Source organism: Salvia miltiorrhiza, chromosome 5 (genome assembly GCF_028751815.1).
Source record: "Salvia miltiorrhiza cultivar Shanhuang (shh) chromosome 5, IMPLAD_Smil_shh, whole genome shotgun sequence".
Taxonomy (NCBI): domain Eukaryota; kingdom Viridiplantae; phylum Streptophyta; class Magnoliopsida; order Lamiales; family Lamiaceae; genus Salvia; species Salvia miltiorrhiza.
The window spans coordinates 37,476,910-37,503,944 of NC_080391.1; the positions used below are offsets into that span (position 1 = coordinate 37,476,910).

At 43.3% G+C, this 27,035-nt stretch overlaps 1 protein-coding gene and 1 pseudogene across 1 annotated transcript; one reads left to right on the top strand and one right to left on the bottom strand.

Moving 5' to 3' along the window:
* Window positions 1-1,836: 1,836 nt before the first annotated feature.
* On the top strand, window positions 1,837-3,859 carry LOC131025874 (uncharacterized). Its single transcript, XM_057955659.1, has 2 exons — window positions 1,837-3,453; window positions 3,773-3,859. Exons 1-2 carry the CDS (start codon window positions 1,837-1,839, stop codon window positions 3,857-3,859), a joined length of 1,704 nt encoding a protein of 567 aa, XP_057811642.1.
* An 18,395-nt stretch (window positions 3,860-22,254) lies between these two features.
* On the bottom strand, window positions 22,255-26,592 carry LOC131024304 (uncharacterized; annotated as a pseudogene).
* Between the last annotated feature and the right edge of the window lie 443 nt (window positions 26,593-27,035).

The window sequence follows — 27,035 nt, forward strand, 5'->3', positions numbered from 1 at the left end:
TTTTTCTCGCTAGGGTTGTTTTTGACTTACTGAACAAGTTTCTTTGTTTCTTTGTTTACGTTTGTTTCCTTATTTACGTTAGGGTTTCATGTTCCCTATATATAGGGTTGCTTTGTGTTGGACGAAGGTTAGACGATTTTTGATAATAATATTGTGAGTTTATTCTCTCTTGAATTCTTCTTGATTATCCAAACAAGAATTCAACCTATCGACGAATCGACGAGTTCATCATCCCTCGCCGTGTGTCATTCAACGTCTCCGAGTTGCTGCATCAATCGTACGTTGGGGTTAGGGATCCGCTCTCTAGAAACGGCGTAGATTAGATTCAGGAGTTTTAGGACAAAATTCCACCCTTTAACCTTATTTTATTTATCATTTCAAATCTTCCGCGCGTATTTAATTGTTCATTACGGTGAAATTCCATACTTACCGGCCAAGTTCATATCAACAGGTGTCTCAATGATGAAGTTCTGAATCACAGAGCCAGCGGATTGAGCAGTAGCAACCTTTTCCAAGAATTCCGCAGGTTCCGGGGAACAACCCCGCCGCGCTGTCATCAAAGGCTTGTTACCCCCTGATGGAGACGCGTCCAAGCTGGCCAAGGACAAGATGGATCCTTTGATTATTCAAAGTGGGCCAATCACAAGAGCTAGAGCCAAAAGAATAAAGGAGTCCATGATGCTTTTAGTTGGTGAAATTAAAGCCCAAGTCCAAGACAATTCTACATTGGGCCAAATGGTGAATATTATTCAAGTTGGTGGGCTTGATGCTACTTGAAGTTTGGGCTCATTAAGCTATCATATTTTGGAGGCCCAAATTGAAGAATAAAGTCCACATTTTCGTCCAAATGGGTGCAGCCCACAAAATGCTCATTTTAAGTTATTTTTTTTATGTTTAATAAGTGACTTTTGGTGTCCAAGAGACATACCAAGTGTTTTGGAGTTACATTTGTGATTTTATGTGCCGTTTTAATGGTTTTAAGTAATAGTAAGGGAGTGGGGCTCTCAAGAGACCTTTTTGAGCCTATAAATAGGCATGTAATCACTTGTTTTAGAGACACCATTGATATAAACGAAAATTGCTTATGCTTAGTGAGTTGAATTCTCTTTGTTGAGTTTTTCACTTGTTTTAGAACTTATCAAGACACTTGAGCAAGGTCTTGTGGCGTTCATCCATACCGAGGTTCTTGGCTGATTATATAGCCAACGGGTCGAGGTTTCTACGCTCTTAGGGGTTGATCAAACTAGATTCTCGATCTAGGGAGTCCGCTGCCTACTCATATACGTCGGGTTCTTGGGTCATTATATCCAACGGGTCCTTCGTCCACTTCTATCAATATCATTTGGTTATCAGAGCAATCTGGTATTGATCCAAACTCTATCTTTTATTTTCTTCATCCTTTCATATATCTCTTATATTCATCCTCATTGTCCTACAAAAATAGTTGCAAAAAAAAAAAAAAAATCTGCAAAGTTCCAACATCCTTTTGTTTTCCATTGTTGTTATAAACAAAAAAAAAAAAAACGAAAAAAAAATATATATATATCCAAAAAAAAAATCCAAAATTTCTATTTCACTTCAATTTTTCCTTAGGAGTTTCATACACTTGTTCCAAAATATCAATTCTTGCATCCAAGGGCTGAAGTTTGGTGAATTTTACTTGTCTTGTTCTTTCTTGATTTGTTTTAGTTCATTTGAAATTCTTACAAACGAGAATTGAGTGGTAAAAGGCATTGAGTGGTGAGTTTATTTGAGGGGTGGTAAAAGCCTACGAGTGATACACGAGTGTTTGTGTGAGGATATATTTTGTGTGATACACGAGTGAATTGTGAGGTCATGGAAAACACAAATCCTATTGAATTTACATTGCAAGCCATGCAACAACAATTTGCAAGGTTTGGAGCTGTTATGGAAAATATAACAGAACGATTGGAGAGGCTAGAATTTCAAGCACCACCGAGGAATGAGGAGGAAGGAGAGAGCGAAGGAGAAGATGATCGTACATCAACACATCGAAATGAAAGGCGAGGAGGAGGTAGAAGAAGAAGACATCAAAATGAAGTTGATGGTGACTTGGGAAGCATCAAATTGAAGATCCCAACATTCCAAGGAAGGAGTGATCCTGAAGCCTATTTGGAGTGGGAGAGAAAGGTGGAGCTCATTTTTGAATGTCACAACTACTCCGAGGAAAAAAAGGTTAGACTTGCTGCAATTGAATTCACTGATTATGCAATAGTTTGGTGGGATCAATTGACAACAAATAGAAGGCGCTATCGAGAGAGACCAATTTCCACGTGGGAGGAAATGAAAAGCATAATGCGTAAGAGATTTGTACCTTCTCATTATTTTCGTGAATTGTATCAAAAATTACAATCTATGAATCAAGGTACTAAATCTGTTGATGAGTACTACAAAGAGATGGAGATTGCCATGATTAGGGCAAATGTTGATGAGGATAGAGAGGCAACCATGGCTCGATTCCTATGCGGGCTGAATAAGGAGATTGCAAACATCGTGGACCTACAACACTATGTGGAGCTGGAGGATATGGTTCACATGGCCATGAAAGTGGAGAGGCAATTGAAGAAGAAGGGAACATTTCAAAGGAGTTTTCCAACAAGTTCTCAATCTTCAAAGTCGAAGGAGTGGACTTCGTCTAAGTCAAATTTTGGGGCAGCCTCTAAACCTCAAAATGATGTGTCCAAATTCAAGTCCAACGAAGGCGAAAAGGGCAAAGGTATCTCTATATCTACATCTTCTACTAGAAATAGAGATATCAAATGTTTTCGATGTCAAGGTGTTGGACATATTGCATCTCAATGTCCAAACAAAAGGGTGATGGTCTTGAAGCCGAATGGAGAAATCGAATCTGAAAGTGAACATGATGATGATGATGGTGAGGATGATGAACAATTGGAGGAGATTGTACCGGAACATGGTGAGCTTTTGGTGGTTCGAAGGGCTCTAAACGTGCAAATCAAACAGGAGGAAGAACAAAGGGAGAACATCTTCCACACAAGATGTTTAGTCCAAGGTAAAGTTTGCATGTTAATTATTGATGGTGGTAGTTGTACCAATGTTGCAAGTGGCGAGATGGTGGAGAAACTGAACTTAAAAACTGAACGGCATCCTCATCCATATAAGCTACAATGGCTTAATGAATGTGGTGAAATTCGTGTGACCAAACAAGTTCTAATTTCATTTTCTATTGGCAATTATAAAGATGAAGTTCTTTGTGATGTGGTGCCAATGCATGCTAGTCACATTCTTTTGGGGAGGCCATGGCAGTTTGATCGAAGGGTGACCTATGATGGATTCCGCAATCACTACACCTTCAAGCACAACAACAAATCCATCATGCTTGTTTCTTTGACACCTCAACAAGTTCAAGAGGACCAGCAGAAATTGTCTCAAGCAAGGAGAGCTTGTGAGGTTGAGGGCAATAAAAGTGAGGTAGTCAAAAAAGAGTCGAGTGAAAAAAAGAGTCGAGAGAAAAGCAAGAGTGAGGGAAAAGAAAAACAGAATTTTTATGTGAGAACAAAAGAAATAAAGAGTGCAATAGTCGAAGAAAAGAGTGTGTTCATTTTGGTGTACAAAGAGTCATTCTTTAGCACTAACGAACTAACCCCATCTTTGCCTAGTACTTTTGTGTCTCTTTTGCAGGAGTTTGAGGACGTCTTTCCCGAGGAAGAACCAAGTGGATTACCTCCATTAAGAGGTATTGAGCATCAAATTGACTTTGTTCCTGGAGCTGTTCTACCAAACCGACCAGCTTATCGGGCCAATCCGGAAGAGACTAAAGAGATCCAAAGGCAAGTCCAAGAGTTGCTGGAGAAAGGAAAGATTCGTGAGAGCATGAGTCCATGTGCTGTACCGGTGATTGTTGTGTCCAAGAAAGATGGATCGTGGAGAATGTGCACGGATTGTCGAGCAATTAATAAGATCACGGTAAAGTATCGCTATCCTATTCCTAGGCTAGATGATATGCTTGATGAGTTATATGGGGCAATTGTGTTTAGTAAAATTGATTTGAAAAGTGGTTATCACCAAATTCGAATTCGAGAAGGAGATGAATGGAAAACTGCTTTCAAAACAAAGTATGGTTTGTATGAGTGGTTAGTTATGCCTTTTGGATTAACTAATGCACCTAGTACTTTCATGAGATTGATGCATCATGTTTTGAGAAATTTCATTGGAAAATTTGTGGTTGTTTACTTTGAAGACATCTTGATCTATAGCAAAAATGTTGAAGAACATCTTGATCATTTGCGTGCTGTTTTAGACACTTTAAGAAAAGAATCATTGTATGCTAATCTTAAAAAGTGTTCTTTTTGCATGGATAAAGTTGTTTTTCTTGGTTTTGTTGTGAGTGCTAATGGAATTGAAATGGAAAAAGAGAAAGTGAAAGCTATCTTAGAATGGCCAATTCCTCAAAATGTGGCACAAGTGAGAAGTTTTCATGGTCTCGCTAGTTTCTATAGAAGATTTGTTAAGGATTTTAGCACGATTGCTGCACCTTTGAATGAGATAGTGAAAAAAGATGTTGGTTTTCATTGGGGGGAAAAACAAGAACATGCTTTTAATCTCCTTAAAGAAAAACTAACTTCTGCTCCTATTCTTGCATTACCTAACTTTGATAGAATGTTTGAGCTTGAATGTGATGCTTCTGGAGTAGGAGTCGGTGCTGTTTTGTTGCAGGATGGAAAGCCAATTGCTTATTTTAGCGAAAAGTTGAAAGGAGCTCAATTGAACTATCCAACCTACGACAAAGAGTTATATGCTTTGGTGAGAGCTTTGGAAACATGGCAGCATTACTTGTGGCCAAGAGAGTTTGTAATTCACACGGATCATGAATCTCTCAAATACCTCAAGGGTCAAGGTAAGCTTAGCAAGAGACATGTTAAGTGGGTGGAATTCATTGAATCGTTTCCATATGTGATCAAGTACAAAAAAGGGAAGGAAAACATTGTGGCTGATGCGTTGTCTCGAAGGTATGCTTTGATCACTACTTTGAGTTCTAAGCTTCTTGGTTTTGAGTCAATTAAGGAATTGTATGCCAATGATTCTGATTTTGGTTCTATATATTTAGCTTGTGAGCATGCTGCATTTGATAAGTTCTATAAGCATGAGGGCTATTTATTTAGAGAAAATAAATTGTGCATTCCTAAGTGTTCCATGCGTGAATTGCTTGTTCGTGAAGCTCATGGGGGTGGGTTAATGGGACATTTTGGTATTCATAAGACTTTGGAAGTTTTGCATGAACATTTCTTTTGGCCTAAAATGCGTGTTGATGTTGAGAAAATTTGTGGAAGATGCATAACTTGCATGCAAGCTAAATCAAAATCACATCCACATGGTTTGTATAAACCATTACCTATTCCTAGTGCACCTTGGGAGGATATTTCCATGGACTTTGTTTTGGGTTTGCCTAGAACACGAAGGGGTAAGGATTCAATTTTTGTGGTTGTTGATAGATTTTCAAAAATGGCACACTTCATTCCATGTCATAAGAGTGATGATGCAACTCACATTGCTGATTTGTTTTTCAAAGAAATTGTTCGTTTGCATGGAGTTCCAAGAACAATTGTGAGTGATCGTGATGCTAAGTTTGTGAGTCATTTTTGGCGTGTGCTTTGGAATAAATTGGGAACTAAGCTTCTGTTTTCAACTACATGTCATCCTCAAACTGATGGTCAAACTGAAGTAGTTAATAGAACTTTATCTCAATTACTTAGAATTTTGATTCAAAAGAACTTGAAAACTTGGGAAGATTGCTTATCTTTTGCTGAATTTGCTTATAATCGAAGTGTTCATTCTGCTACTAACTTTTCTCCGTTTGAAGTTGTTTATGGTTTTAATCCATTGAGTCCACTTGATCTAATTCCAATACCAATTGAGGAGCGTGCAAGTCTTGACGGGAAAGCCAAAGCTGAAATGGTGAAAAAGCTGCATGAAAAGGTGAGACTCAATATTGAGAAAAGAACGGAGCAATACATCAAGCAAGCCAACAAGGGCCGAAAGCAAATCATATTTGAGCCGGGAGATTGGGTGTGGTTACATTTGAGAAAGGAGAGATTTCCTTCAAAAAGAAAATCTAAGTTGCAGCCAAGAGGAGATGGACCATTCCAAGTGGTTGCAAGAGTGAATGATAACGCTTACAAACTAGACCTTCCAGGTGAGTATAATGTAAGTGCTACTTTCAATGTTGCTGATTTGTCTCCTTATTTTGGTGAATTAGATTCGAGGACGAATCCTCTTGAAGAAGAAGGGAATGATGGAGACGCGTCCAAGCTGGCCAAGGACAAGATGGATCCTTTGATTATTCAAAGTGGGCCAATCACAAGAGCTAGAGCCAAAAGAATAAAGGAGTCCATGATGCTTTTAGTTGGTGAAATTAAAGCCCAAGTCCAAGACAATTCTACATTGGGCCAAATGGTGAATATTATTCAAGTTGGTGGGCTTGATGCTACTTGAAGTTTGGGCTCATTAAGCTATCATATTTTGGAGGCCCAAATTGAAGAATAAAGTCCACATTTTCGTCCAAATGGGTGCAGCCCACAAAATGCTCATTTTAAGTTATTTTTTTTATGTTTAATAAGTGACTTTTGGTGTCCAAGAGACATACCAAGTGTTTTGGAGTTACATTTGTGATTTTATGTGCCGTTTTAATGGTTTTAAGTAGTAGTAAGGGAGTGGGGCTCTCAAGAGACCTTTTTGAGCCTATAAATAGGCATGTAATCACTTGTTTTAGAGACACCATTGATATAAACGAAAATTGCTTATGCTTAGTGAGTTGAATTCTCTTTGTTGAGTTTTTCACTTGTTTTAGAACTTATCAAGACACTTGAGCAAGGTCTTGTGGCGTTCTTCCATACCGAGGTTCTTGGCTGATTATATAGCCAACGGGTCGAGGTTTCTACGCTCTTAGGGGTTGATCAAACTAGATTCTCGATCTAGGGAGTCCGCTGCCTACTCATATACGTCGGGTTCTTGGGTCATTATATCCAACGGGTCCTTCGTCCACTTCTATCAATATCACCCCCTTTCTTCCCAAGGGGGTCAATAGAAATTCCACCTGTCGGGGAGGAACTACGAAAAGAAACATAGCTATATCGTCCCGAGTCGGCAGTGGACGGGGTCCGTCCACCTCTCCCCCCACGACCCTGGGGTAGAGGGGGACGAGCTGCCAGAACTTTCTTCGGATGGGGGGAGGATAGACCCAAGGGACGCCAAAGCACCAGTGACCGCCAACTGCACCGGTTGCGCGTTCTTCGTCAGGGAAAAAGAACCCACCAACTGGTCCGTGATATGATTCTGGCCGATCAAATTGAATACGCAAGCGGAAGACTGAAAACACGAACAGAAGATGGAATCCCAAAACCTCTGAATCTAACTCACGGAATGATTTAGGCAAACGAATCCCTAAACCCCAACGTGAAATTGACGCAGCAACTCGGGGAGGATGAATGACACGCGACGAGGGATGGTTGACTCGCCGTTACGCCGGATAAATGAACTCTCTTGGAATATACAAGAGAAAATTCTAAACTCTCAAGGAGAAGTGATAACTCACGAAATTTGATATAAAATTGGTTGATCATTCGTTCATAACAAGAGGCCTTTATATAGGCAACAATAAAGAGACCTAGTCTAATAAGGAAACAACTAAACCTAATCTAAACCCTAATTTTCGTCCATCATAAAGACTACAAATAAGGTATGCGAAAACCTAACCAAACTAGGAGAATAAACATGGAAAATAACTCCTAATCTAATAAGGAAACATATCCTTAGTCAAAACAAGGTATAAAACTCAAAATTGACTCAACTAAGGCCTAATTTCAGCCACCCTAACATAACCCACGAAAATTATAAGATAAAACAAAATAAAAGACTCTATTAAATCAGCCCACATATGCAACGTAACTTGGGCCTCCATGGCATGCATCATTCCCCTCCTCTTGAAAGGGATTTGTCCTCAAATCCAAGTTGTGAATCCAAATGCCGGGATCAAAAACCAAATGCTTTGGCTCTAACTTTGAGTTTGCTTGAAACGTGAACATGACGAATTTATTGTTGAAAATACTGCCATGCTTCACTTTTCTTCCGAACAACCATGTAGCATGCATCGGCGCTTCAGCACAAAAGAATTCACTTGCATACGTGATCAGCAAAACCTTTGCTTCCAAAGGAATTGGAACATATTCCTCAAGCACTTTCTCACGTGAATCCTGCAATGGCAGCAATGTAAGATTGGGCTCCTCTTCTTCAACAGCAACAACCTCTCGATCGATGTCCACCACAACTGCCATTGCTTCGTCGGTCTCCTCCAATTGTGGCCTATCGGGATCGGTCGCCTCATCTTGGAGAGCAACCACCTCTCTATCAATCTCCACTTCAACCTTCATCTCTGTTTGCTCGACCGGCTGCTCCGTAGACTGCACCTTATCCGCCTCCTTGTGTCGTTGCTGCAGTTGCACGTGATCCTCATAAATTTGTTGAGGACTAAGGGAAACAATTGCCAACTTCTTTTGCTTATACGCGAAGGAGTACTTATTGGTGACTTCATCATGAATAGCTCGTCTATCGACCTGCCACGGTCTACCCAACAAAATGTGGGTCGCCTGCATGGGAATAACATCGCACAAAACCTCATCTTCATACCTGCCAAGGCGAATAGGCACTTTCACTTGCGTGGTAACCTCGACGACGCCGGTCTCATTCAGCCATTGCAAACGATACGGCTTGGGGTGTTGCACCTCGGTCAGCCCCGATTTCTCCACCATGTATCTACTCGCCACATTCGTGCAACTTTCTCCATCAATGATCACACTGCACAACTTGTCGTGGACAAGAACTCTCGTGTGAAAGAGAGTCTCCCACTGCTCGCTCTCATGGGGTCCGAATCCCTGACATGTACGACACTTCGTATCTCGATTGCAACCATCAAAAACTGCCGGATGGCCGTGAGTTGCTGAACTCACACTCATACTCTCTCAAGAACGTAAAGACCCAAACAGAAAGACAAAACACTGGATAATTTCGACCCTTACGAAACCTGGATACTGATACCAGATGATATGATTCTGGCCGATCAAATCGAATACGCAAGCGGAAGACTGAAAACACGAACAGAAGATGGAATCCCAAAACCTCTGAATCTAACCCACGGAATGATTTAGGCGAACGAATCCCTAAACCCCAACGTGAAATTGACGCAGCAACTCGGGGAGGATGAATGACACGCGACGAGGGATGGTTGACTCGCCGTTACGCCGGATAAATGAACTCTCTTGGAATATACAAGAGAAAATTCTAAACTCTCAAGGAGAAGTGATAACTCACGAAATTTGATATAAAATTGGTTGATCATTCGTTCATAACAAGAGGCCTTTATATAGGCAACAATAAAGAGACCTAGTCTAATAAGGAAACAACTAAACCTAATCTAAACCCTAATTTTCGTCCATCATAAAGACTACAAATAAGGTATGCGAAAACCTAACCAAACTAGGATAATAAACATGGAAAATAACTCCTAATCTAATAAGGAAACATATCCTTAGTCAAAACAAGGTATAAAACTCAAAATTGACTCAACTAAGGCCTAATTTCAGCCACCCTAACATAACCCACGAAAATTATAAGATAAAACAAAATAAAAGACTCTATTAAATCAGCCCACATATGCAACGTAACTTGGGCCTCCATGGCATGCATCATTCAGATGATATGATTCTGGCCGATCAAATCGAATACGCAAGCGGAAGACTGAAAACACGAACAGAAGATGGAATCCCAAAACCTCTGAATCTAACCCACGGAATGATTTAGGCGAACGAATCCCTAAACCCCAACGTGAAATTGACGCAGCAACTCGGGGAGGATGAATGACACGCGACGAGGGATGGTTGACTCGCCGTTACGCCGGATAAATGAACTCTCTTGGAATATACAAGAGAAAATTCTAAACTCTCAAGGAGAAGTGATAACTCACGAAATTTGATATAAAATTGGTTGATCATTCGTTCATAACAAGAGGCCTTTATATAGGCAACAATAAAGAGACCTAGTCTAATAAGGAAACAACTAAACCTAATCTAAACCCTAATTTTCGTCCATCATAAAGACTACAAATAAGGTATGCGAAAACCTAACCAAACTAGGATAATAAACATGGAAAATAACTCCTAATCTAATAAGGAAACATATCCTTAGTCAAAACAAGGTATAAAACTCAAAATTGACTCAACTAAGGCCTAATTTCAGCCACCCTAACATAACCCACGAAAATTATAAGATAAAACAAAATAAAAGACTCTATTAAATCAGCCCACATATGCAACGTAACTTGGGCCTCCATGGCATGCATCATTCAGATGATATGATTCTGGCCGATCAAATCGAATACGCAAGCGGAAGACTGAAAACACGAACAGAAGATGGAATCCCAAAACCTCTGAATCTAACCCACGGAATGATTTAGGCGAACGAATCCCTAAACCCCAACGTGAAATTGACGCAGCAACTCGGGGAGGATGAATGACACGCGACGAGGGATGGTTGACTCGCCGTTACGCCGGATAAATGAACTCTCTTGGAATATACAAGAGAAAATTCTAAACTCTCAAGGAGAAGTGATAACTCACGAAATTTGATATAAAATTGGTTGATCATTCGTTCATAACAAGAGGCCTTTATATAGGCAACAATAAAGAGACCTAGTCTAATAAGGAAACAACTAAACCTAATCTAAACCCTAATTTTCGTCCATCATAAAGACTACAAATAAGGTATGCGAAAACCTAACCAAACTAGGAGAATAAACATGGAAAATAACTCCTAATCTAATAAGGAAACATATCCTTAGTCAAAACAAGGTATAAAACTCAAAATTGACTCAACTAAGGCCTAATTTCAGCCACCCTAACATAACCCACGAAAATTATAAGATAAAACAAAATAAAAGACTCTATTAAATCAGCCCACATATGCAACGTAACTTGGGCCTCCATGGCATGCATCAGTCCGAGCCAGAGAGATCCGCCTCCGCCGATACTACCTCAATACTCTTACTCAAGGAGCGCACGACAGCCAAGGAGCGTTCCACATGATTCACAGAAGAGTCCTTGATGATACTCATATCATTTGGTCCTTTCCCAACCTCCGTCTCCAGCCCCTCCTCAAGAGCCTCGAACGTATTAAACGTGGAGATACCCGATGAAACAGCCACTGGGGCGCGAGAGGAGTCCTCCGAAGGAACCTCCTGAGACAAGGAATTAGTCTCCTTTGTACCCGGCTGATATGAACTTGCCCGGTGATTATGGAGTTTCACCGGAAAACACAAGCAATAACGTAACAGATATGGAAATCACCGATCTATTTGATTTGTAAGCGGAAGACTGAAATTGAACGGATAAAATTGAAAAGACTGATAAAGGATGGAATGCCTCAAAACCCCTGAATCTAAACCACGAAATGATCTAGGCGAACGAATCCCTAGACCCCAACGTGCATTTGACACAGTAACTCGAAGACGCTGAATGACACACGACGAGGGATGATGAACTCGTCGATTCGTCGATAGGTTGAATCCTTGTTTGACAAGAAGAATTCAAAACTTGAGAGAGAATTAAACTCACTGTTATATTATCAAAATTGTCTGCCTTTGTCCAACACATAGCATCCCTATTTATAGGGAACAGGAAACCCTACGTAAAAAGGAAATAAACAAAAATAAAGAAATAACGGAACTTGTTCAGCAAGTCAAAAGAAACCAAGCGAGAAATCCATCTGCTCTGGAAAAAATGCAGAGGAAATAAGTCTGCTCTGGTGGAATGATTCCTCTGCTCGGGCAATGCCAGAGGAATCAAGTATTCTTGGGGCGGGTTGATTCCGCTGCCGTGGCAAGGCCAGAGGAATCGAGTCTTCTCAGATGTCACGATTCCGCTGCTCTGGCAAAGCCAGAAGAATCGAGTCTTCTCTGACGGCGTGATTCCGCTGCTCTGGCAAAGCCAGAGGAATCGAGTCTTCTCTGACGGCGTGATTCCGCTGCTCTGGCAAAGCCAGAGAAATCGAGTCTTTTCTGGATGGCATGATTCCGCTGCTCTGGCAAAGCCAGAGGAATCGAGTCTGCTCTGGCGGTTCGGCTCGGTAAGCAATAAGGCTTACTACCTTTGAGCTCCGATCTGTCGGTCCTTCTCCAATTGGTCTTTTCAGCTCTTGCCTCCAGACTTCCTCCACCAATGTCATTAAATTAGCCTTGAAAGTCTTGGTTCTAGCTCTCGTCACCGGACCAACGGGCACGTGTACCGGGTCCTCACTCTGTGCAGCCTTTGAAATTCGGCTCTGCTCTGCATCCTAGTCTCTGCATCATTCCCCCTTTCTTGAAAAGGATTTGCCCTCAAATCCACAGCATCGCCTACATCAAAGGGACTTAAATCAGAAACATTGAACGAAGCGCTCACATTATACTCACCGGGTAAATCGAGTGTGTAGGCATTATCATTGATCCTTTCCAATACTTGAAATGGCCCATCACCCCTAGGAAGTAACTTGGAACGCCGTTGTTCTGGAAATCTTTCCTTGCGCATGTGCAGCCAAACCCAATCGCCTGGCTCAAACACTACTTTGCGACGACCTCGATTAGCCTGCTCAGCATACTGCCGCGTGCGGTGCTCAATGTTGGCTCTGGCACGTTCATGGATCTGCTTCACGAAGTCAGCTCTGTGCTGACCATCCATGTTAACCTGCTCAATCTCGGGTAACGGAGTCAAATCCGAAGGTGTCAAAGGATTAAACCCATAAGCGATTTCAAATGGAGAAAACTGAGTGGCAGAATGAACAGCACGGTTATAAGCGAATTCAACATGAGGGAGACACTCTTCCCACGATTTAATATTCTTGTGAATAATGGCTCGAAGTAAAGTAGACAAACTCCTCTTCACTACCTCTGTTTGACCATCAGTTTGTGGATGACAAGTAGTAGAAAACAAAAGTTTAGTACCCAACTTACACCACAAAGTCTTCCAAAAATAGCTCAAGAACTTCGAATCCCGATCAGAAACAATAGTCCTAGGCATGCCATGCAATCTAACAATCTCTCTAAAGAATAGATCAGCCACATGAGATGCATCATCAGATTTATGACAAGGGATAAAATGTGTCATCTTAGAAAATCGATCCACAACCACAAAGATTGAATCTCGACCACGCTCAGTCCTAGGCAAGCCTAACACAAAATCCATAGAAATATCAATCCAAGGTGCTTGAGGAATAGGCAACAGTGTATACAATCCATGGGAACTCACCCTAGACTTAGCTTGTTTACATGTAACACATCGACCACAAATTCTCTCAACATCACGTTTCATATGAGGCCAAAAGAAATGGTCATGCAGAACAGCCAAAGTCTTAGCAATGCCAAAGTGTCCCATCAAACCCCCACCATGAGACTCAAGCAATAACAACTCACGTAAAGAACATTGAGGCATGATATGATCCTTGCCGGTCAATCGAACACCACGCAAACGGAAGACTTGAAAAATGAACAGAAGATGGAATCCCAAAACCTCTGAATCTAACCCACGGAATGATTTAGGCGAACGGATCCCTAAACCCCAACGTGAAGTTGACGCAGCAACTCGGGGACGATGAATGACACGCGACGAGGGATGGTTGACTCGCCGTTACGCCGGATAAATGAACTCTCTTGGAATATACAAGAGAAAATTCGAAACTCTCAAGGAGAAGTGATAACTCACGAAATTTGATATAAAATTGGTTGATAATTCATTCATAACAAGAGGCCTATATATAGGCAACAATAAAGAGACCTAGTCTAATAAGGAAACAACTAAAACCTAATCTAAACCCTAATTTTCGTCCATCATAAAGACTACAAATAAGGTATGCGAAAACCTAACCAAACTAGGAGAATAAACATGGAAAATAACTCCTAATCTAATAAGGAAACATATCGTTAGTCAAAACAAGGTATAAAACTCAAAATTGACTCAACTAAGGCCTAATTTCAGCAACCCTAACATAACCCACGAAAATTATAAGATAAAACAAAATAAAAGACTCTATTAAATCAGCCCACATATGCAACGTAACTTGGGCCTCCATGGCATGCATCAAGGCACACATAACTTATTCTTCCTAAAAAGAAAGTCATCATGCCTAAAATACTCTCCACTAGCAGCTCTCGCACATGCTATATAAATCTCACCAAAATCGGCATCACTCGCATACAAACTCTTGATACACTCAAAACCAAGCAACTTAGCATCTAAGGTAGAAATCAAGGCATACCTCCGAGAAAGTGCATCAGCCACCACATTCTCTTTACCTTGCTTGTATTTGATGACGTAGGGAAACGTCTCAATGAACTCCATCCACCTCGCATGCCGCTTGTTCAACTTGTGCTGCCCTTTCAAGTGTTTCAACGACTCATGATCCGTGTGAATGACAAACTCGTTGGGCCACAACTAGTGCTGCCATGTTTGCAAAGCTCTCACCAATGCGTACAGCTCCTTATCATACGTGGGATAACTCAACGTCGCCCCGTTTAGCTTCTCGCTGAAGTACGCAATGGGTCGTCTCTCTTGCATCAACACTGCACCAATACCAACACCAGAAGCATCACATTCAATCTCAAAAGATTTGGAGAAATTTGGAAGAGATAATACCGGGGCATGGGTCAATTTGTATTTTAACTGCTGAAATGCATCCTCTTGCGCCTTGCCCCATTTTGATGTGAGCAGGGCCGGACAACTTATCGATTACAAGTCAGGTTATTGAGTTAATAAAAAAAGGGGTCAACTACACAACAAATAAAGGAGTTCATTAGTGTTGGAGTTAGTTGCTCAAATTAAAGCCCAAGTCCAAGACCAATCTACATTGGGCCAAATGGTGAATATTATTCAAGTTGATGGGCTTGTTCCTACTTGAAGTGATGGCTTATTACACATTTGATTTTTGAAGCCCAAATGAAGATAAAATAAGAGGATTTTCGTCCAAAAATGTGCAGCCAAGTTGAAGAGCCATTTGTGGTTACATTTTAGTGTGTATTTATTTCAATTATGAGTCTTAAGTATTGACATTAGTGTTAGGCTCCCAAAAGTCACTTTTGAGCCTATAAATAGTCTTGTTAATCACTTGTATTAGAGGACCATTGATATAAACGAAAATTAGCATTCTTGCTTAGTGAGTTGAATTCTCTTTGTTGAGTTTTTCACTTGTTTTAGAACTTATCAAGACACTTGAGCAAGGTCTTGTGGCGTTCATCCATACCGAGGTTCTTGGCTGATTATATAGCCAACGGGTCGAGGTTTCTACGCTCTTAGGGGTTGATCAAACTAGATTCTCGATCTAGGGAGTCCGCTGCCTACTCACATACGTCGGGTTCTTGGGTCATTATATCCAACGGGTCCTTCGTCCACTTCTATCCATATCACATTTAAACTCTACATGCATCTTGATGACTTCCGTCAAAGGTGCAGCAACACTGCTGAAGTGAGGCACGAATCGCCTATAGAAGCTAGCAAGAGCATGAAAGCTTCGAACTGCTGCAATGTTCATCGGTGTTGGCCACTCTTGGATAGCTCGTATCTTCTCCTCATCAACCTGTACACCCTGTGCACTAACAACAAAACCAAGAAACACAAGCTTTGTCCGTAGCAAAAATGCACTTCTTACAACTTTTCCTTTCGAAGTACGTCCATAACAGACCTCAAATGTTCAACATGCTCATCAAAAAGCTGGCTATAAATGAGGATATCATCAAAGTAAACAACAACAAATCTGCCGATGAAAGTACGCAAAACATGATTCATAAGATGTATGAACGTACTAGGCGCATTAGTCAAACCAAAAGGCACAACTAACCACTCATACAAACCAAGTTTTGTCTTAAAAGCAGTTTTCCATTCATCACCTTCCTTAATCCTAATCTGATGATATCCACTACGCAAATCGATCTTAGAAAAGACACAAGAACCATGTAACTCATCGAGCATATCATCTAAACGAGGAATGGGATGACGATATTTTACCGTGATGTTGTTGATAGCTCGGCAATCACAGCACATCCGCCACGACGAGTCCTTCTTTGGTACAAGGAGAACTGGTACTGCACAAGGACTCAAACTTTCCCTCACATGCCCTTTGGCCAACAACTCGCCAATTTGCCTCTCCAACTCCTTCGTCTCCTCCGGATTGGTGTGGTAAGCTGGTCTGTTCGGCAGTGTAGCGCCGGGCACAAAGTCAATATGATGCTCAATCCCTCGAAGTGGTGGTAAGCCGGTAGGTGTATCGTCGGGGAAAACATCAACAAACTCCTGCAACACAGCACGAATAGAAGGAGGTAGAGAAGAGATATCGTTAGTCATAAACAAATTCTCCTGATATCGCAGCAGCAAGATCGGCCTCTCCTCCTGAACACACCACTTCAAATCACTAGCCTTAGCAAGAAAGGACTTATGACTCAACCCCTGCTCCTTCTTCTCCACGGGTTGCTCCTTTGACTTTAGTTTGTCCGCCTCCTTTTGCAATTGCACTTGATCCTCATAAACTTGTGTAGGAGTAAGAGGAACAAGCGACACCTTTTTCTGCTTGTAGGTAAATGAGTATTTGTTGGTGAAACCATCATGAATTGCACGGCGATCAAATTGCCACGGTCGCCCCAACAGGATGTGGCTCGCTTGCATAGGGATCACATCACACACCACCGCATCCTCATACGTCTCAATGCGAAACGGAACCTTCACTTGCTTCGTCACTCTGGTGATGCCTGTCTCGTTTAGCCACTGCGATACGGCTTGGGATGCTTCTCCGTGGTCAGCCCCAATCTCTCAACCATGGTTTTACTAACCACATTCGTGCAACTCCCGCCATCAATGATCACACTACATACCTTTTCTTGAATAAGACATCTCGTGTGAAAAAGGTTCTCCCTCTGCTCGCGCTCATGGGGTTGAGTTTGGACACTCAAAGCTCTCCTAGCGACAAAAAGTTGTCCATTGGGCGCGAAAATCTCCTCACACTCCTCCTCATCAGCGGCATCATCGACATCCTCCAATTTCGGCATTTCAGGATCGGTGTCATCACCATCCGTCACAACTTCGCCGTCATCGCGCATGATCATGATTTTCCTATTCGGACAGTCACTCATAATATGCCCGAAGCCTTGGCACTTGAAACACTTCTTATCTCGATTTCGACCATCGGCAACGGCCGAAATGCCCTGATTTGCTGCACCGGATCCCTCTGGTCGGGACCGAACGAACTGCTTCTTCTCCTCTCTCGGCGGTGCTTCTTTCTACCAGGGGATCCCTCTGGATGAGGAACCGCTAGCAACTGGTTGCGAGGGCCTCCACTTGCCCTGACTCTGGCGCTGGTTGCTGCTGTTGTTGCCCCTCCTCTTGAGTTGAGTCTCGATCTTGATGGCCATGTGGACCATGTCCTCCAACTCAACGTAGTGCTGCAACTCCACCTTATCACGAATATCCCAATGCAAACCAGCCAAGAATCTGGCCATGGTCGCCTCTCACTCCTCCACCACATTGGCTCGAATCATGGCAACCTCCATCTCCTTATAATACTCATCCACACTCCGACTGCCCTGCCTCAAGGTCTGCAACTTGTTGAAAAGCTCGCGGTAGTAATGAGTTGGCACAAAATGTTTCCGCATCACAGGCTTCATCTCCTGCCAAGTTTGAATAGGTGGCTCATTATTTCTTCTCCTACTCGTCACCAGCTGATCCCACCAAACAAGTGCATAATCGGAGAACTCAATCGCCGCCAACTTCATCTTCTTGAGCTCTGAATAGGTGTGGCAATCGAACATAAGCTCCACCTTTCTCTCCCAATCAAGATACAATTCGGGGTCATTCTTCCCTTGGAAGGGAGGAATGTTCATCTTGATGTTGCCCAGATTGTGGTCTTGCCGCGTTCGTCCATCGTCGTCCTCGTCCTCAAATTCGGTATCATCGACATGCTCCTCATACTGACGGTGGAATCGACCTCCTCCACCACCACGGCCTCTCCTCGTGTGAAATTGGTCTCTCGAGAATGAGACTGCTCCATCAATTCAATCTTGTCGTACACTCCCTGTAGTAACCCACTCTTTTATCAGTATTTTGAGTACAGTATTGTGTGTTTATTTACCTATCTGCTAGTGATTAAAGTTTTATGTTTCCTATTATGTTTCTGAATTTATGAATCTCTGTGACAAAGTTACTTAGCTATCAGTATGCTTGTTTATTTTATTTCGCGTGTTTAAAACCGCGATGAGAATCTTTGAGTGATGAATGATTATTAATCTGAGTTTTAACCAACTTAGCTAAGTTGTGTTATCTTTCATGATGGAGTCTAGTGCACATGGTTGATCAAGTCGTGATTTAATTCCGACTTTGAGGATAATTAAATCTACGGATTTAATTTATGTCTGAGAATAGCGAACGAATTAAATCTACGGATTTAATTTAGCATTATCGACTTTCGAAAACAGTATTTCTAATACTGAGAAAATCAACCCTGAAGGGTTTTTAATTAGACTTTTCCCTCTCACCCAATCCTACCAACACAATGATTAGAAAGAGAAGGAAAAAGGGAGAGAGAGAAAAGAGGGATAAGGGCGCCAGCCATGGCAGCTCCTCCCATTGGGCAGCAGCCGAAAGGCCACCCTCCTTTCCCCACGCAAAGCTGCAACAAGCAGCTCTCCCCTCACTCCACGCCAGCGCCGCCCAACCAGCCAAGTCCACGCCAGCGCCGCCCTGCACAGCAGCAGCGCTGCCCAACCAGCCGAGTCCACGCCGGCGCTGCCCTGCACAGCAGCAGCACCCCCCCTCTCTTTCCACGCCAGCTGCAGCTCCTCCCATTGGGCAGCAGCCGAAGAGCCGCACTCCACCTCCACGCTGCAACAGCAGCAGCAACGTCAGAACAGCAGCAGCAACGTCAGAGCAGCAGCAGCCCCTCCATTGGGCGAGCAACTGAAGAGCCTCCCCTATGCCACGCAATACCAGCCAGAGCTGCCACCCTTAGGCACTCGAGTACACCAGCCGAGCTCCCCTATTTAAACTCCCCTTCAACCCTTCGTGCCACCCTTTCATTCCTTCGGCACTCTTAAAAATCCAGCAGCAAGTTTCAAGAGCTCCATCACTCTCTCGACGCCTTCCACGGAGAAGAGAAGACCAAGATCTTCGCTGCACCTTTAAAGGTAAGACACGGCCCTTTTCCTCCCCTTCGCCGTGTTCCCTTCCATCTGTTCCAGCCTAAGAACAATAACCCCATTTTCAGTCTGAACCTCGGCGATCGAAGAAGCGAGGATCCATCGTGCTTGTCCGACCAAAGCGCGCGACAACAGGTAACTCCCGACCTCTAATACTACTCTTTTCAGCATGAAAAACACGAACACTAGGAGCATGATAGGTCACTTTCCGGTAGAACCACGACTTGAAACTTTGATTAAACGATGAGAACTTTAGGCTTTAAACGTAGATGAACTTGAACAAGCACAGCATGATCACATAGGAATAGATTAAGGTCTGTGTATGAATGAGAGTCGAGGCGAGATAAGGATGGAGAATTCTGGTTTTGGAAACTGGAGTCCCCGTCGCTTTTCCCAGACCAGCGAGGACAAGTCCAGAGGGGACGAGTCCAACGAGGACGAGTAAAGCAAGGACAAGTCCAGAGGGGACGAGTCCAGCAAGGACAAGTCCACTGGGGATGAGTCCAGTGAGGACAAGTCCAGCGGGGACAAGTCCAGTGGGTACGAGGCCAGCGGAACCGAGTCGTCCAGTCCAGAGAAATCGCGTCGCCAGAGGACTCGCTTCGCCAGAGAAATCGCGTCGCCAGAGGACTCGCTTCGCCAGAGAAATCGCGTCGCCAGAGGACTCGCTTCGCCAGAGAAATCGCGTTGCCAGAGGACTCACTTCGCCAGAGAAATCGCGTTGCCAGAGGACTCGCTTTGCCAGAGAAATCGCATTGCCAGAGGACTCGCTTCGCCAGAGAAATCGCGTTGCCAGAGGACTTGCTTCGCCAGAGAAATCGCGTTGCCAGAAGAGTCGAGGCTCCAGAGGAGTCCAGGCGCCAGAGGAGTCAAGGCGCCAGAGGAATCGCTGGCGCTAGAGCAGAGGAATCGCTGGCGCCAGAGCAGAGAAATCGCTGGCGGCCAGAGCAGAGAAATCACGGGCACCAGGGCGGAGAAAAATGCAAGACCAGAGGAATGGTCTCGCCCGAGGGATCACTTCGCCGCCAAGCTATCTCAGCCAGAGCTGACCAAGAAGCCAGGGCTGACCTCCAGAGCCGAGGGCGGAGAAGCGGAACGGACCGCGAGAGAGAGAAGAGAACAACGAGGCAGAGCAGACGCGAGATGGAGAGAAGAACTTAGGGTGTTTGAGTTTCATTTCTTTTCCTTTACTTACGAAGAGAGTTTAGTATTAAATTAGTAATTAAGAACACCCCTAAAGAGAGTAAATCATTAGTAATTACTTGAATTCATGAAACAAAACCTAGTTGGCTTAATTGTTTTAATAACAAGAACTAGTTTCCCTAAGTCTAATGAAGAGGAATATGAGCCATGCATAATTACATTATGCATCCCCTTTTATGTTAAATTCTTCCACGGTCTAAGACCTTGCGTTATTCTTTTCAATTAAGGTTGAACGCAAAGAGTTTAAGGCTTAGACGTGAGTCACATTACCAGGTGAGGCTTTCTTACGTATAAACTAAAACCATATTATTGCATTGTTACAATTTTTATGCTTAAGATTTTGAAATGATATTGTCAGTGCCTAAATGCTTTATGTTTTGTTGTTAATTACCTATCTGATGCTAATCGAATTCGGATTCTGGATGGGACCGCAAATCCCTTCGGAATTAGTGTACACCCTTGTGATCGTGAGTCATCTAGCGGGTTGGCCGATCACAGTGTCCGTAGAGGGAGGCCTACCTCACGGCACGAGTTACTGATATGGTGATTAATGATGTTAAAATGCCTACCCGGGTTATTTATGAAAGAAATGATATTTTGGTAAATACGAGTCTTTACAGGAAAACCCTCGTATCTTACTACTGTTAAAAGGCTTGACAATATAATGTATATATGTATGTATATTTCGGCATGTGTCCACTAAGTACTTTCGTACTTAGCCCTGCATGTATTTCTAAATGTGCAGGTTGAGCTGTGATCGGGGATGTGGTGTGCAAGCGGAGCTTTTGTTGAGCTAGGACGAGTATATCAGAGCAGGGTGTATGTCTTCATACATATGCCCGAGTTATTGTTATTCCGCTGCATACACTGATTTATGTTAGATACCATGTCGTTTATCAAAACAATATGTATGGTTTGGCTATGTCTTCAAACTCCTTAGGTACCCGTTTGGGTTAGTAATATATGTCCCCTTGAACTCCTTCAATATCTGTTGTTGTTAAATTATTGTCTTATGTTGTTTTGGAACGTTTTACTTATACAAAGTCGAGACATCAAGGTTAGATACGCCCCCTTTCTACTCCCGCTTCTAAATCCCCTCCCTTCGTCGCGATTTCCCCGAACTCGCTATCCCTAGCGGGCGCGGCCGCGACAGAGTGGTATCAGAGCAGCCTTCTTCTGCTCTGTATACTAGTCATTCCTTTTTAAGTTGAGTCTAGATCAAGTAAGTCAACATGCTCATTGATACGATCCTTGCCGATCGATCGAACACAACGCACGCGGAAGACTGAACTGGAACGGAAAGGATGGAATCCCAAAACCTCTGAATCTAACCCACGGAATGATATAGGCGACTGAATGCCCTATACCCCAACGTGCAGTTGACGCAGCAACTCGGGGACGCTGAATGACACCCGACGAGGGTTGGTTGATCTCGTCGTTACGTCGATAAATTGAATTCGTCTTGGAAAAAATCAAGAAGAATTCGAAACTCTCAAGAGAGAATAAAAACTCACAATTTGATTAAAGGTAGGCTGAACAATTCGTCCAACACATAGAAGCCTTATATAGGCAAAGGCTAAACCTAATCTAATAAGGAAACAACTTAAAAACAAGCCCTAATAAGCCAAACAAGGCCCTTACTAAATAAATCCGAAAATAACAAGGCCCTATAACTCATGGGCTGCGAAAAATAGCAAAGTTAAACTAAATAAAAGAAGTCTTCAAAATAAATCACATCTTCAAGCTTCGGCCCACTCGCATGTAATGAGATTAATTAGACTTGGGCCGACTCCACCATCTCCAATGGGTTTCTTCATCAACTCTTGAGCCCACACTTCTTGAACTAAGCTCATCAAGCTCTCCTTGAACTTCTTGGCTCGTGCTCTTGTAACCGGACCAACAGGAACATGCACCGGGTCTTGCACCAACGAACCTTGGGCTGCATCATTCCCCTCCTCTTGAAGAGGATTTGTCCTCAAATCCAAAGCATCACCTACATCAAAAGGACTCAAATCAGTCACATTAAAAGAAGCACTCACATTATACTCACCTGGTAAGTCCAACTTGTAGGCATTGTCATTGATGCGCTCCAACACTTGAAATGGCCCGTCGCCTCTAGGAAGTAACTTGGATCTCCGCTGCAATGGAAACCTTTCCTTGCGCATGTGCAGCCATACCCAATCACCGGGCTCAAACACTACTTTGCGACGTCCTTGGTTGGCGCGCTCGGCATACTGCTTCGTGCGCCTCTCAATATTCATCCTTGCCTTCTCATGAATCTGCTTCACAAAATCAGCCTTTTTCTTGCCATCAAGGTTAGTATACTCATGCTCAGGTAAGGGAGATAAATCCAATGGAGTCAAAGGATTAAATCCATACACAATCTCAAATGGCGAAAATTGAGTAGCAGAATGAACAGAACGATTATAAGCAAACTCAACATGAGGCAAACAATCTTCCCAAGACTTAATGTTCTTCTTGATAATGGCTCTAAGCAAAGTAGACAAAGTCCTATTCACTACCTCTGTTTGACCATCAGTTTGTGGATGACAAGTAGTAGAAAACAAAAGTTTAGTACCCAACTTACACCACAAAGTCTTCCAAAAGTAGCTCAAGAACTTCGAATCCCTATCAGAAACAATAGTCCTAGGCATGCCATGCAATCTAACAATCTCTCTAAAGAATAGATCAGCTACATGAGATGCATCATCAGATTTATGACATGGAATGAAATGTGCCATCTTAGAAAATCGATCAACAACCACAAAGATGGAATCTCGACCACGCTTAGTCCTAGGCAAACCTAACACAAAATCCATAGAAATATCAATCCAAGGTGCTGTAGGAATAGGCAATGGTGTATACAATCCATGGGAACTCACCCTAGACTTAGCTTGTTTACATGTAACACATCGACCACAAATTCTCTCAACATCACGTTTCATATGAGGCCAAAAGAAATGCTCATGCAGAACAGCTAAAGTCTTAGCAATGCCAAAATGTCCCATCAAACCTCCACCATGAGACTCAAGCAATAACAACTCACGTAAAGAACATTTAGGAACACATAACTTATTCTTCCTAAAAAGATAGTCATCATGCCTAAAATACTCTCCACTAGCAGCTCTCGCACATGCTATATAAATCTCACCAAAATCATCATCATGCTCATACAAACTCTTGATGCACTCAAAACCAAGCAACTTAGCATCTAAGGTAGAGATCAAGGCATACCTCCGAGAAAGTGCGTCAGCCACCACATTCTCTTTACCTTGCTTGTATTTGATGACGTAGGGAAACGTCTCAATGAATTCCATCCACCTCGCATGCCGCTTGTTCAACTTGTGCTGCCCCTTCAAGTGTTTCAACGACTCGTGATCCGTGTGAATGACGAACTCATTGGGCCACAAGTAGTGCTGCCACGTTTACAAAGCTCTCACCAATGCGTACAGCTCCTTATCATACGTGGGATAACTCAACGTCGCCCCGTTTAGCTTCTCGCTGAAGTACGCAATGGGTCGTCTCTCTTGCATCAACACTGCACCAATGCCAACACCAGAAGCATCACATTCAATCTCAAAAGATTTGGAGAAATTAGGAAGAGATAATACCGGGGCGTGGGTCAATTTGTATTTCAACTGCTGAAACGCATCCTCTTGCGCCTTGCCCCACTTAAACTCCACATTCTTCTTGATGACTTCCGTCAAAGGTGCTGCAACACTGCTAAAATGAGGCACGAATCGCCTATAGAAGCTAGCAAGTCCATGAAAGCTTCGAACTGCTGCAACGTTCGCCGGCGTTGGCCACTCTTGGATAGCTCGTATCTTCTCGTCATCAACCTGTACACCCTGTGCACTAACAACAAAACCAAGAAACACAAGCTTGTCCGTACCGAAAATGCACTTCTTAAGGTTAGCAAACAACTTTTCCTTGCGAAGCACATCCATAACAGACCTTAAATGTTCAACATGGTCATCATGATTCTGGCTATAAATGAGGATATCATCAAAGTAGACAACAACAAATCTGCCAATGAAAGCTCGCAAAACATGATTCATAAGACGCATGAACGTACTAGGCGCATTAGTCAAACCAAAAGGCATAACTAACCACTCATACAAACCAAGTTTTGTCTTAAAAGCAGTTTTCCATTCATCACCTTCCTTAATCCTAATCTGATGGTATCCACTACGCAAATCGATCTTAGAAAAGACACAAGAACCATGCAACTCATCTAGCATATCATCTAAACGAGGGATAGGATGGCGATACTTTACCGTGATGTTATTTATGGCTCGGCAATCACAGCACATCCTCAAAGACGAGTCCTTCTTTGGTACAAGTAGAACGGGTACCGCACAAGGACTCAAACTCTCCCTCACATGCCCTTTGGCCAATAACTCGCCAATTTGCCTCTCCAACTCCTTTGTCTCCTCCGGATTGGTTCGGTAAGCGGGTCGGTTCGGCAGTGTAGCGCCGGGCACAAAGTCAATCTGATGCTCAATCCCTCGAATTGGTGGTAAACCGGCAGGTGTATCGTCGGGAAAAACATCATCAAACTCCTGCAAAACAGAACGAATAGAAGGGGGTAGAGAAGAGAGATCGTGAGTAATAACCAAGTTCTCCTGATATCGCAACAACATGATCGGCCTCTCCTCCTGTACACACCACTTCAAATCACTAGCCCTAGCAAGAAAGGACTTATGAATCAACCCATTCTCCTTCTTCTCCACGGGCGGCTCCTTTGACTTCACCTTGTCCGCCTCCTTTTGCAATTGCACTTGATCCTCATAAACTTGTTTAGGAGTAAGAGGAACAAGCGACACCTTTTTCTGCTTGTACTCAAATGAATATTTGTTGGTGAAGCCATCATGAATAACACGGCGATCAAACTGCCACGGTCGCCCCAACAGGATATGGCTCGCTTGCATAGGGATCACATCACACACAACCTCATCCTCATACTTCCCAATGCGAAACGGAACCTTCACTTGCTTGGTCACTTTGATGACGCCTGTCTCATTCAGCCACTGCAAACGATATGGCTTGGAATGCTTCTCCGTGGTCAGCCCCAATCTCTCAACCATGGCTCTACTAGCCACATTCGTGCAACTCCCGCCATCAATGATCACACTACATACCTTGTCTTGAACAAGACATCTCGTGTGAAAGAGGTTCTCCCGCTGCTCTCGCTCATCGGGTTGAGTTTGGACACTCAAGGCTCTCCTAGCTACAAAAAGCTGTCCATTGGGCGCGAAAATCTCCTCACACTCCTCCTCATCATCGGTACCATCTCCATCCTCCAATTTCGGCATATCAGGATCGGTCTCATCACCATCCGTCACGACTTCGCCGTCATCTCTCAAGATCATAATTCTCCTGTTCGGGCAGTCACTCATAATATGCCCGAAGCCTTGGCACTTGAAGCACTTCTTATCTCGATTTCGACCATCAGAAACGGCCGGACTGCCCTGATTTGCTGCACCGGATCCCTCGGGTCGGGATCTAACAAACGGCTTCTTCTCCTCTCGCGGCGGTGCCTCCCTTTTCCATTGATTCCCTTTTGACGAGGAACCATTAGAAACTGGTTGCGATTGCCTCCAATTGCCCTGATTCTGGCGCTGGTTGCTGCTGTTGTTGCCCCTCCTCTTGAGTTGATTCTCGATCTTGATGGCCATGTGAACCATGTCCTCCAACTCAACGTAGTGCTGCAACTCCACCTTATCACGAATATCCCAATGCAAACCAGTCAAGAATCTAGCCATGGTCGCCTCTCGCTCCTCCACCACATTGGCTCGAATCATGGCAACCTCCATCTCCTTATAGTACTCATCCACACTCCGACTGCCTTGCCTCAAAGTCTGCAACTTGTTGAAAAGCTCGCGGTAGTAATGATTTGGCACAAAACGCTTCCTCATCACAGCCTTCATCTCCTGCCAAGTCTGAATGGGCGGCTCACTGTTTCTCCTCCTACTCGTCACCATCTGATCCCACCAAACAAGTGCATAATCTGAGAACTCAATGGCTGCCAACTTCACCTTCTTGAGCTCTGAATAGTTGTGGCAATCGAACATAAGCTCCACCTTTCTCTCCCAATCAAGATACAATTCTGGGTCATTCTTCCCTTGGAATGGAGGAACGTTCATCTTGATGTTGCCCAGATTGTTATCTTGCCACGTTCTGCCGCCATCATCCTCTTCGTCAAATCCTGTATCATCTACATGCTCCTCATACTGACGGTGGAATCGACCTCCTCCACCACCACGGCCTCCTCGCCCACGGCGGCCTCCTCGTGTGAAAGTGGTCTCTCGAGAATGAGACTGCTCCATCAGCTCGATCTTGTCGTACACTCCCTCGATTTCTGAGTGTAGCATCTTGCCAAATTCTGAGCGAAGGGCCTCCACCACGAGTTTTAACTGTGGATCCATAACAGGACTATCGCTCAAATCCGCACCCTGTTCATCTTTCTTAGACATAGTGACAGACAGAAAACAAGAAAAGGTTAGTGAAACAAAATAAAAGGACCTCACCACCTCACAAACACTCGTGTATCACTCAAGATGAAATCACTCAGCACTCGTGTATCACACAATTCAAT

Bases quoted from the DNA above. Each gene is read 5' to 3' on its own strand.
- LOC131025874 (XM_057955659.1), top strand. From the start codon at position 1,837: ATGGAAAACACAAATCCTATTGAATTTACATTGCAAGCCATGCAACAA. The intron at 3,454-3,772 runs GTAGTCAAAAAA...CAAACCGACCAG, and splicing joins TTGAGGGCAATAAAAGTGAG to CTTATCGGGCCAATCCGGAA.